The 11,390-nt window shown below is 55.9% G+C and overlaps 1 protein-coding gene across 2 annotated transcripts; it reads left to right on the forward strand.

The window, feature by feature from the left end:
* The first annotated feature begins 770 nt into the window (after window positions 1-770).
* Window positions 771-6,054, forward strand: UPK3B (uroplakin 3B). Of its 2 annotated transcripts, XM_081131908.1 has the most exons (6): window positions 771-1,137; window positions 1,297-1,446; window positions 1,731-1,965; window positions 3,082-3,161; window positions 3,995-4,124; window positions 4,599-6,054. In XM_081131908.1, exons 1-6 carry the CDS (start codon window positions 1,044-1,046, stop codon window positions 4,756-4,758), a joined length of 849 nt encoding a protein of 282 aa, XP_080988034.1. In that variant the 5' UTR covers window positions 771-1,043; the 3' UTR covers window positions 4,759-6,054. The 2 variants fall into 2 exon arrangements, with proteins under 2 accessions (XP_080988034.1, XP_080988035.1); XM_081131909.1 differs by lacking the exon at window positions 1,297-1,446 and having other exon boundaries at window positions 930-1,137; window positions 4,599-6,049.
* Window positions 6,055-11,390: the final 5,336 nt, after the last annotated feature.

Consider the following 11,390-nt stretch of genomic DNA (forward strand, 5'->3'; position numbering starts at 1 on the left):
TATGGCTAACCAGAATGTCTCTGCATACAATGGAACAACACTCAGCCATCAAAAGGAAGTGCTGACATACTGTACCGTCAATGGACCTTGAAATGTGCCAAGTGAAAGAAGCCAGACGTGAAAGGCCGCATACTGTGTGATTCCATTTATGTGAAATGTCCAGAATAGGCAAATCCAGAGGCAGAAAGTAGATGAGTGGTTCCCAGGGGGAGAGGGAATGGGGAGTGATTGTTTTAATGGGTACTGTGTTTCCTCTTGGGGAGATGAAGAGGTTTATATATATGTATGCATGTGTGTATACGTGTGTGTGTGTGGGTGTATAGTGGGGCAAAAGTAGGTTTACACTTGTGAGTATGTGAGTTTATTCTTGTATTATGTATTAATTATTGAACAACTTTTGCCCCACCCATATATATAGTGAGAACCAAAGGAAGTAATGTAAGTGGGGGGCTTGTCAGCTGTCAAGGGCTCTACACACCTTTCTGTAAGTTCTTCCTTTGGACAACAGGACTGAAGAACCAGGGAGTATGTGGCCTCGAGGAGGCAGGGCAGGGCACAAGATGGCAGCAGGGCCAGGCAGGCTTTGATGGGCCTGGAGCTGGACAAGTTGGGGGTGCTGTGATAGGGCTGGAGCTGGACAAGTTGGAGCTACCCCAGGCTTGCTCCTGGGTGGGGATAGAAGGCCAGAGGGTGTCTCCTGGCACCTGGGGTGCAGGAATCTCAGGCATGTGGCCCCAAGCCCAAGGTTCCAGAGACTGGTCTTCCTCCCCAGGGCTGGGAGGCTGGGTGGGGCCTAAATTCAAACATAGGACTCTGGGCTCTCCTTCAGCTCGGGCCTGCCCCACACCAGCGCCCTGCTCAGGCCCCTCCCAGTGGGGGATTGGGCTGAGGAGAGGGGTTGGGTTGCATTCACAATATCAGGTCTTTCCAGCCCTTGGCCAGCCTGGCAGCCTGACTAACCAGCTCCTCCAGGCCCAACATATTGGGGGAGGGGTACAGCCAGAGGCCACCAGACCAGCCCCAGGCTGCAGATGTGGTAGAATATGGCTGTCATGGGGATGCCCCAGAGGCAGCCTTACCCATGGCTGCTGTTCCTCTTGATGGCGCTGATCTGGCCCCAGCCCTGCAGGAGCCTAGGTGAGTGGGGTCCGGGGATTGGATGCACCTGGCTAGACCCAAGGGGCTGGGGCACCTGCTGGAGTGATTGGACCTTGGGTGCCCATGTCTCCTAATTGGGGGAGGCAGCCCCAGGGGAAACGGCCCCCAGGACCCTCATACCTATCTCCATGGCCACAGAGCTGATCCCCTACACACCGCAGATAACAGCCTGGGACCTGGAAGGGAAGGTGACTGCCACCACGTTCTCCTTGGAGCAGCCGCGCTGTGTGCTGGATGGTCATGCCAGTGCTGACGACACTGTCTGGCTGGTGGTTGCCTTTAGCAATGGTGTGTCACAGTGCAGGTGTGGGGCCTGGGGTGAGGGATGGGGCTGAGGAAAGCTGCAATGGGGAGCCCCTCACTGTGACCTTTGACAACTGGGCGTGGATTGGTAGTTGGGCTTTATGGAAAGAGGTCTCTGAAGGGTGACAAACCCTGCTTTGTGTCATAGGGGCCCTCTGGGGGCTGAGGCATGGAGGGCCAGGGCTGGAGGCCTTGGCCCCAGCTAGGAATTGTGGTGAGGAAGGCCTGGCTTCACCTGCCCACCAGCCTCATCTGTCTCCCTCCTGCAGCCTCCAGGGACTTCCAGAACCCGCAGACACTGGCTGAGATCCCAGCTTTCCCACAGCTGCTGACCAATGGCCATTACATGACACTGCCCCTGTCCCTGGACCAGCTGCCCTGCCAGGATCCCATGGGTGGCAGCGGCATCCCTGTTTTGCGGGTGGGCAATGACCCTGACTGCCTGTCTGACCTCCAGCAGCCATCCTACTGCAACACCCCGCTCCCTGGCCCCGGACCGTATAGGTGGGTCTCTCTATCTGGAGCCTGGGATGGGGGCTATGCTGAGAGGGGAGGGATTTCAGGGAACAGGATTGCCCTCCCTAGCCTTTCCCCAGGCCCCATCCTGGCTGCAAGCTCTTCCCATTTGCAAGCCTTGGCTTCTTCCTCTGGGCTGGGGTTGGGGAGTTGGAAGAAGAGCAGCACTCACTGCAGCCATGGGCAGGCAGAATTCAACCTTTCCAGTGGGCCCAGGAGGAAGAGGTGGCACCATAGAGCTGGTGGGGGTGGAGTGGGTCTGCAGGGCTGCAGTAACTCACCCACTGTTTTTCCCACGGGTAGATCTGGTGGGAAACCAAGCCCAGGGCTGAGTTCAGCCCCAGTCAGTGGATATGAGGTGGGGAAGCAGGAGAGAAGACCACCACCCATTTTTACAGGCAAAGGAAGAGAGGCACAAAAGTGCCAAATGGCTTGTCGAGGTCAGGTTAGAGCGGGGGTGGGAAAGCAGGTGTTCAGACCAGGGGTGCCCGGGCCATAGGATGATGCCAGGTGTCCACAGGGGAGGCCAAGTTCAGCTGGGAGGACCACAGGGGTGCAGGGAAGGTAGTGTGGTGTGGGCTGGGGCAGCACCTCCATCCACAGCCTCCCTCTGCCCTCTCACCCAGTCCTGCCAGATCTACCTCCCTCCTCCCCCTCCAGGCCCACTCCCTGGCTTGGCCTCCATCTCTAGTAGCCACCAGAGCCAGCTTCCCTCAGTGTAAGCCTGCCTGAGTCTCTTGACGCTCAGAAACCTTCCAGAGCTCCCCAACCCCCACAAAGATACAACCTGAGCTCCTCTGCCCCACCCTTGGTTCCCTCAGTGCCAGCCTGCCCCTTCCCTGGGCTCCGAGTGCATTCTGAATATGCCCCTCCCTCCCTAGGCCTTTACCTGGGGTGCTCACCCCTATTGGGGGGCATCCCATTACTTCAGAGACTCCACAGGACCAGCAGTTCTCCTCTGGGGGGCCTGTGGCCCCCTGCCTGTACACCCTCCTGAACAAAGGCTCACAGCTGGCCCAGAAAAGCTGCCTGGAGTCTGGCTGTGGTGGGCACCCTGTCTAGGGCAGTTGAGGCTCTGAACCTCATTGCTCCTCCTCTCCCCAGGGTGAAGTTCCTCCTGATGGACACCAGGGGCTCACCCCAGGCTGAGACCAGGTGGTCCAACCCCATTGCTCTCCACCAAGGTAGTGCTGGGGAGGGAGCATTTTGGCTCCAATCTGTTCCTTGTAGACTTATCACCCTCTGCAAAATGGTCATGCTCAGCTGCCCCCACCCTGCTTCCCGATGCCATGGGACTGGGGTCCTGGTGGCAGTATTCAAATCCAGCTGCCCCTCCACACAGAAATTGGTGCTGAGGGGGTGGGGCATGTGGCAGAGGCACTGACTCTGTCCATCCCCAAATGTTTGCCAACTCTTGGGTACCCAGGCCCCAGTTTCATGGGCAGAAACAGCCTCCACCCCCCACCCCCAATGGGGAGCCAGCCTGGAGCCCAGCACTGCTGGGTGAAGGGCCAAAGCTAGAAGGAGGCCAGTCAGTCAGGGCACAGGCTCTGGGAGGCTTCCCTCAGCAGGGCCCCAAGAAGCCAGCATGAGTCACCAGGCTGAGAACACTGCTTGTGTGAAGACCAGAATGTCCTGTGTGGGGGCTGCCTGGGAGATGGGCTGCAGAAGCCAGGGATGGGGGTGGGGGCTTGTTGTTTGAAGGCCTTGTATGTCACGCTCTAGGGAACAGGGCAGCCAAATGGTCAGTCCCAAGGTCTGCTGCCGCTCTGCCTGCCATGGGTGTGCCAGGGGTTGGTGCATTGGTGGGACAACCTAGAAGGTGAGACCAGGGTGGAGGTTAGAGCGATGGGTGGTCCAGGCTACAGAGCACAGATGCCTGTCTGAGATGTACAGATGGGTGTGCTCAGGAGGCTGTCTGTGGACAAGAGACAGCCCGGCCTTGGGTATGAGCATGGGTGGAGGGTGACTGCCCTAGGGTCCTGGGACAGCCTCTGAGCAGCTGCTGTGTGTGCAGGGAAGTCCCCAGGCTCCATCGACACATGGCCAGGGCGGCGAAGTGGTGACATGATTGTCATCACCTCCATCCTCTCTTCTCTTGCCGGCCTCCTGCTCCTGGCCTTCCTGGCAGCCTCTACTGTGCGCTTGTGAGTGGTGACACTCCCAGGGCCCCCTTCCTCACCTGGAACCCCTTCCCTCTCCCCGACCCCTGAGCCTGGTTTTGAGCTGAGAAGTGTCCCTGGAAGAGCTGTGCAAAGAATTCCCACCCTGTGTATCTCCCCTGGGCAGTCAGAGAGGTGGTCCAGCAACTCCTCTGACCACAGACAGGTTCAGAGAAGGTGCCACCTTGCTCTGCCCCTATCCATTAGCGTCTTTTGTTTTGGCCCTTGTCCTTCTGGGCCTCATTTTCTCTCTAGTGAGCCCCCCTATCATTTCAGTGAACTGACACTAAGGTAATCAGGGTGGCCACCTGGAGGAGGCAGGCCTCCAGCTTGTTCTAGAAGGAAGGAACGGGAGATCAGGGGCTACAGGAGGAGGGATGTGGGAGTGGGGAGGAGGCCCTGACATGGCAGCCAGCTTCACCCAACAGTGACACAAATTCTCCTCCTTTCCCTGTCCAGCTCCAGCCTGTGGTGGCCTGAGGAGGTCCCTGAGCAGCTTCGGATTGGCTCCTTCATGGGCAAGCGGTACATGACCCATCATATCCCACCCAGTGAAGTGGCCACCCTGCCGGTGGGCTGCGAGCCTGGCCTGGAGCCCCTCCCCAGCCTCAGTCCCTAGCCCGGCCTATGTGCCTGGGGCTGGGGCAGTGTGTGGGGGGTGAGGGTAAAGTGCTCCTTCTCAGCCCTTGCACCCCCATGCCCCTCTCCCATCACACTTCCCCTTGCTACTAGCAGCCCTGACTGGCTTTCCCATTCTGACTGGCTTTTCCATTCTGTGAGCCGCCCCCACCTCCTCCAGGCAACTGAAGTTGCATGCAAGGGAGTTTGGGTGAAGGCTGTGGTCAGTCTGGGCATCTCGCCCCCCACCTCCATCCCTCCCTCTGTTCTGCCTCTCCTCCTGAAAATGAAGCTGGAGGCAATGTGGAAAGGCCACCCTGACTGGAAACTTCCAGGCCCCAGGAGGAGGTCTACAGGGGGCCTTGCTCTTTCCTGTGCAGGGAGCTGAACTGGGCCCATCATTGAGTCTATGAGGCCTGAGCCTCCTCTGTCCCTTTGTCCCATCTGCCAGTGTCTGGGGCTGCAGTGAAGTCTTCAGAGGCCCCTTCATTGTCCCTGGGCACAGGTCCTTCCTGAGGGTGGCTAGAACGTCAGAGTATAGATGCACATTATGACCACCCAGCCACTGATTTGGGCCACTACTTCCATCCCCCTTGCACACACACAGGGATCACACACTTATCTACTCACTCTCACTCCACAGACATTTGTTGAGTGCCCTCTGCATGCCATGCACAGTGTTAGACATGGGGCCTCAGGCAAATCTTGGGGAGCTCTCATTGCTCTGGACCTCAGATGACCACATGTCCAGATGTGACTTGTAACTGTTGGGAAGCTGTCACACCCTTAGATTGTCACATACCCTTGGGCTCACACTCCCTCAGACAATCACCCCAATGGGCCCTCTAGGGTCTACTACCACCCCTCACTGCAGGACAGACTTCGTTCCCCAGGCATCCGTTTGCCCACAAGGCTGGTGGTACCTGCCGTGGCCACACGAGGGCGCCAGTGCACCGCAGCTGCTGCCGCACAGCCTCGCAGGCTGCCTCCTAATCTCAGACCAGCAGCTGCCACTCAGCAGGGCCTCTGGAGGTCAGGGCTCCAGGCCCCACCTCGACCAAGGTGGAGGGATAAGTCGTCCCACTCCCACTTGAGGGCTCACTGCGTGCCTTCCAATCCACACAGTCCCCAACTGTTTTCTAGATGGAGAAATTGAGGCTCAGTTGTGCTCTGTCCACAGCCACCCCACCCCATGTCCCCTGGCCACTTTAGCCTGACTACAGCGCTCTGTGGTGGCCTGCGGGCGGGAGTGCCCTCTCTTTTGAGGTGAATAAATGCTTTCTGGCTTTTCCATCTGAGTGGTGCCTGTGCTGGTTTCAGAAGAGGAGCATTTACACATTGGGGTCCAGCCAGCCCTTTCCCTGCCCAGCCCCGGGCTGCCCTGAGCCTGTCCCCTTGATTGCTAACCCTAATTGTACTTTGGGGGTGCCCCCACCTCCTGACGGGCCCTAGGAAAACCCACCCATGTATTGCAGAGCCAGGAAGCCAACTACTAAGCAGTTTATGTGGATTTAGTAGTGCTCCCTCCCAGGCAAACACTTTAGGGAGTCTTTGCTTCCAAATCCCCGTGCTCCTGGCTCCTGGTGGCCTTCCCTCTATCTTGCCTGCCCCCCACCAGCCACACTATCCTCTCCAGGCACAGACAGAGCAGAGTCAAATGCAGCCAGGAGCTCAGGCCCTGTGTCCTGCATAACATCTGGTCATGGGAGCCAGCCCCTTTGGGCAGCCACCTTTGAAATTCTACTGCTTTAGAGCCCAGTTCCCTATTGACTTACTGGAATTGACGGGGGTTAAAGGCGCCCCACCTCACCCTCACTGGTTACCCCTGGCAGAGTCTGTCTCACACTGTCCTGTTCAGACCTGGTTTCAACACCAGATGAAGAGGCCCTTGAGGCCCAGGATGCCCAGCTTGGGGCCTCCCCAGGAGGGGTCTGCTGGTGTTTGCTGAGTGAAAATATGAACAAACCCCACAGGGCAGGAGGATTAGCCAGGAGCAGAAACTGCTCCAGGCTCTTCCATGTCTCAGGGCCCTATTTGGCTTGTTCATAGTGCCAGAATCTGTGCTGATCCTAGGTACAGCCCCAGTGACATCCTGTGCGTGCCTGGGCTGCCCCTAGTTTCTGAACAGCCCCCCATCCAGCCCTCTGAGGAGCTGCTCTCACCCCATCTGGCCACCCTGGGCTTGAGCGTAGAGACAGGCTCTAAACAGACTTTGCAACACATGGGTGGAGACTATGAAGGGAATGGAGAGCCCAGGGGAGGCAGCTGACCCCACCTGAGAGTCAAGGGGGCTTCCAAATGGTGATTTCTGACCTGAGTCTTGAGAGGCAAATGGAAGTTAGTCAAGTAGAGAGGAAAGGAGAGAGGAAGGAGACCATCTTGCCCTACGGTGGCATGAATGGTGCCTGGGGAGTGGGGGGTGTGGTGGCAAGAACTGGGAGCTGGGAGGCCAATGAAAGAAGCTGACCTGTTCTTCCAGGCAGGTGAACTGAGCCCTGAACCAGGGCAGACAAAGGGCATTGGAGAGGAAGAGGTGAATTCCAAAAATATTCAGGAGGTGGTAGGAGGAACTGGGGATTCCTAGATGTGGGAGATGAGGCCGAAGGAGAAGGCTCTGCCTGGATTTCTGACATGAGGATGGCTGTGAATGCAAAATGGGGGCCCTTTATGTTCTGAGGGTGGTTATATCACCCTAGCTTGCTTCAGCAGATCCCCAGAAAAGGGAGTACTGGGGATGTCATCTTAGTAGCTGGGTGAGTCCACAAGCTGTTAGTATTTTACAAAGATGGAAGAGTACCCTGGTCAGCAGGAGGCCATCCTGTGAACTGGCATGATTGTGGGTGCTCTGCCCCGGGGTTGTGCTAGCAAGCACCCCAGGGTGTCACAGACTCCACACAGCAAGGGGCAGTGGGATCAGTCATCTCCCAGCCCAAACACTGTCACGCTGAGCCCCAGCAGCTGTGCCAGGGCACTGTGCCCCGGAGTCATCAGCTGAACCCAGCCCTTCCTTGGCCAGCTCATGACAGCCCTGAGCGAGCACGTAGTGACAGCTGTGTTGTGGAGAATCTTTTATTAAATGGAGTTTTGGAAACTCTTTTATTAAACGGCATTTAAAATTTTCCCCAGGGCAGTGTTTGGGGAAGCATCTCCAAATCCATTGGCCCGTAACAATGGCTCAGTGGTTAAAAACAAGTCCATTGTTAAAAAGGAAAAAACAGCAATGATTGTGGGGGTGGTGACTCGCAGATGACTCATCAAGACCTAAAATCAAAGGAATCAGAATGACAGCAGGTAAAAAGCAGGCAGCCTGCGCTCTCGCTGGGATGTCAGTAGCTGTCTGTCTCTTGCTGGTCTCCCCACACCAGTGTTCCTGCTCCCCACCTGCATTCTCCTCCCAGCATCCTGAGGGACCAGATTATAAACCTGATGGTGTCACACCATTGCTCACAGCTCTCGGAGACTTCCTACTCTAAGAACAGAATCTGGATTCAACATTTCAGTTGCAAGGCCCCATGATCCACCCCTTATCCCCTGTATTCCAGCCGCACAGGCCACAGGACCTTTGCCTTTGCTTTTCTCTTGATGTAGAACACTCTTCCACCTTGCACCCTTCCTCTAGCTCATTCCCTTCTTCAGGAAGCCTTTTCGGATCCCTCAGCTCTCCTAAGCTGTGATTCTTTTCCTTCTCAGCACATTTTCCATTTTGCAATTAGACATTTAAGACAGGGAGCTTTTGCATCTTCCCCACTAAGCTGTGAACTCAGGAGGGCAGGGACTGACCATGTCTGGTTTGACATCAGGGTGCTCCCAGAGCAAGCACAGTGCCTGGCTCCCAGCAGGTGCTTAATAAGTAATTGTTGACTGAATGCTTTATAAAAGGCACTTTATACTCTTTTTTAAAAAAAGATCTGCTTCATGGAGATACAATTCAAATACTATACCATATACCTCTTTAAAGTGTACAATTCAACGATTTTATTATTCGCAGAGTTGTACCACTATCAACTTTAGAACATTTTAATCACCCCAAAGGAAACCCTGTACCCATTAAGCAGTCTACTCCCCATTCCTCTCCAACCTCTCTTAGTCCCTGGTAACTCCTTACCTACCTTCCGGACATTTCATAGAAATGGAATCCCACAATGTGTGATTCTTTGTGACTGGCTCATTTCATTGAGCACAATTTGGGGGGGAAAGGAAACAGGAGCCCTGACATTGCCTGTCGTGAGCTCTGTCAGTCACTATTCCTCTCACTTGGCTGAATTGTCTCTTAACCCTTTGTAACTGGCTAGAACTGCAAGCTAGTGCCTAGCCTTTGGGAAAAGCAGAGTCTCTTTCACCAGGACACATAGGACAACTATCAAAGGGGCTCAGTCTCCCCAGGGACCCAAGCCCCTGCTCCACCTCCACCCCCTGTATTCTCAGCTGCAAACAGCAAGAACCAACCTCGGAGAGTTGGGTGGGAAAGGGACATTCTGGAGGAGATTGGGGAGCTCCTGGAGGCTCTGAGAGCAAGGTTTGGAGATCACACCAGCAATCCCAGCCCAAAGCTGTATTTCCTGGCCCCACCATGGGAGTTTCGGCTCTGTTGCCTCTGGAAGCTGGGCTTGGTGGCCACTGCCCTGGCCAAAGTGCACTGACCACGGCACCCACTTCCTTGTTTGGTGTGGGTGCATGACTGGTGGGCACCCGGCTGCATAGGAGACTGGAAAGTCTCCCCCTCTGGCTGCTGCGGTGAGAGATGGGCTGAGCACAAGGGTACCCAGGTGTAGATGAGGGGTGAGTCCACCTGGAGAAGGGGCGCCCTTTTGTGACTCTCACAAAGATATCATATGGCTAGTGCTGCCTCTGAGGACATGTGTGGCCAGAAAGCAATGTCCCAGACATGAAGGAGTGGCAGGAGCGGGGCAGTCAGAAAGAATGGCACCCGTCTCCCACACCTAGGACCTTGAGGAGCTTATGTTGGTTGGTAAATTCCACTATAATAAAAGAATTTCATTAAATGCTGGGTGTTCTTGAGAGCCTTGCTGGGGTTTGTGACTGTCTGCCTTCTAGGAAGTCCCAGGGCCAGTATGGGAGAGAGGGAGGGCTTTTCTAGGGATCAGCCCTTGGGCCTGTCACACTCCACCCTCCAGCCTCAGTGTTCACATCTGCACATTGGGCAGCTGGGGCTGCTGTGAGTGGCCATGAAAGGAGGGGGTTGAAAGGTCTGACATGTAGATGCCCAATTAATGCATTTTTATATTTTCCTTTGAGATATTTTTTTGTTATTTTAGAGGAAGACAAAGCTGTCATTTTGACCACTGGTTGCTGCTGCCTCAGAACTTCCCAGCCCCTCCCAGCATGGGAACATGAGGACCCTCTGCAGAGCTCGGCCCTTTGCCACTGTCCGTAGGAGGAAGCTGGGCCCAGAGAGCATGTATCCAGCTCCTGGCCTCAAAGCCCAGCCCACCGCTTCCCTGCCTCCTGGAGCTCCCTCCCCTCCGTGCAGGGCCTGTTATGGAGGGTGGGGCAGGCTCCACCTTCTCAGGAGAGACCAGCATGAAACTGGAGCAGAGGGACACCGCCACATCTCACTGCTCGCTCTGCAGCCTACCTCCCCACCCCCAGAAGTCCAGGAGGGTGAGGAATGAGGTGGAGTCAGGGGGAGGGGGCAGTTGCTGGGCACCCACTACTGAGCAGGACAACGGGCCTAGAGACCTGACCCAGAGAGCCCAAGGCCACGCAGAGGCTCAGACCCAGTCCCTGTCCTCAGAAAGTGTCCCACTCACCAGGAGGCACACCCACTGTTCTAGACCAAATCTTGTTCCTCCAAATTCACGTGTTGAAGCCTTAATCCCCTCTCAGAATGTGACTGAATTTGAGATAGAGCCTTTAAAGAGAGAATTAAGTAAATGTAGACCTTCAGGGTGGGCCCTCATCCAATGAGCCAATCTCTTATAAGAGGGATTAATACGTAGAGACATGGGGGGGGGGTGCACGAAGGCTGTGTGAGGAGGCGGCAGAGGACAGCCAAATACACAAGCCAAAGAGCGAAGCCTCGGGAGAAACTAACCCTGCCGACACCTTGAACTTGGACTTCCAGCCTCCAGAACTATGAGAAATAAATGTCTGTTGTTTAAGCCCCCGGTCTGTAGCATTTTGCCATGGCAGCGCAATCAGAGCAATCCACCCACCTTTACGGCGTCATGGGCATGAGTGGTGACGGGGGTGGGTGCACAGAACAGACGGCGGTGATGAGGCTTTTCTGAGAGCCCACAGACAAGCAGAGGGCCCGGGTTTTGCAGGCAGCAGGAACAGCCTGTGCAGAGGCTCGGAGGTAGGAAGGGCCTTCAGTATGGACTGGGGTGAGTGCAGGCTGGACCCTGCCTGCTCCCCGGCCCTGACCCTGACCCTGCTCACACTGGTCTTAGCCTGGATGTCCCTGACTCCTAAAGACGGTCCCAGGACTGAGACAGGAGCCCAGGGTGCCCCCTTTATGCCTCATTCATTGTGAGCCCTGCCCACCTCCCCAGCCTCAGTTTTCCCTCTGTAAGTGAGGAAATATCTCAAGGCGCCTTTGGCTCAGACACCCGAAACCCCACTCCCTGTGTGTGACGCAGGCCAGAGTTATCCACAGGAAAGAATGTGTTG

Source organism: Miniopterus schreibersii (assembly GCF_964146895.1).
Source record: "Miniopterus schreibersii genome assembly, chromosome: 3".
Taxonomy (NCBI): Eukaryota; Metazoa; Chordata; class Mammalia; order Chiroptera; family Miniopteridae; genus Miniopterus; species Miniopterus schreibersii.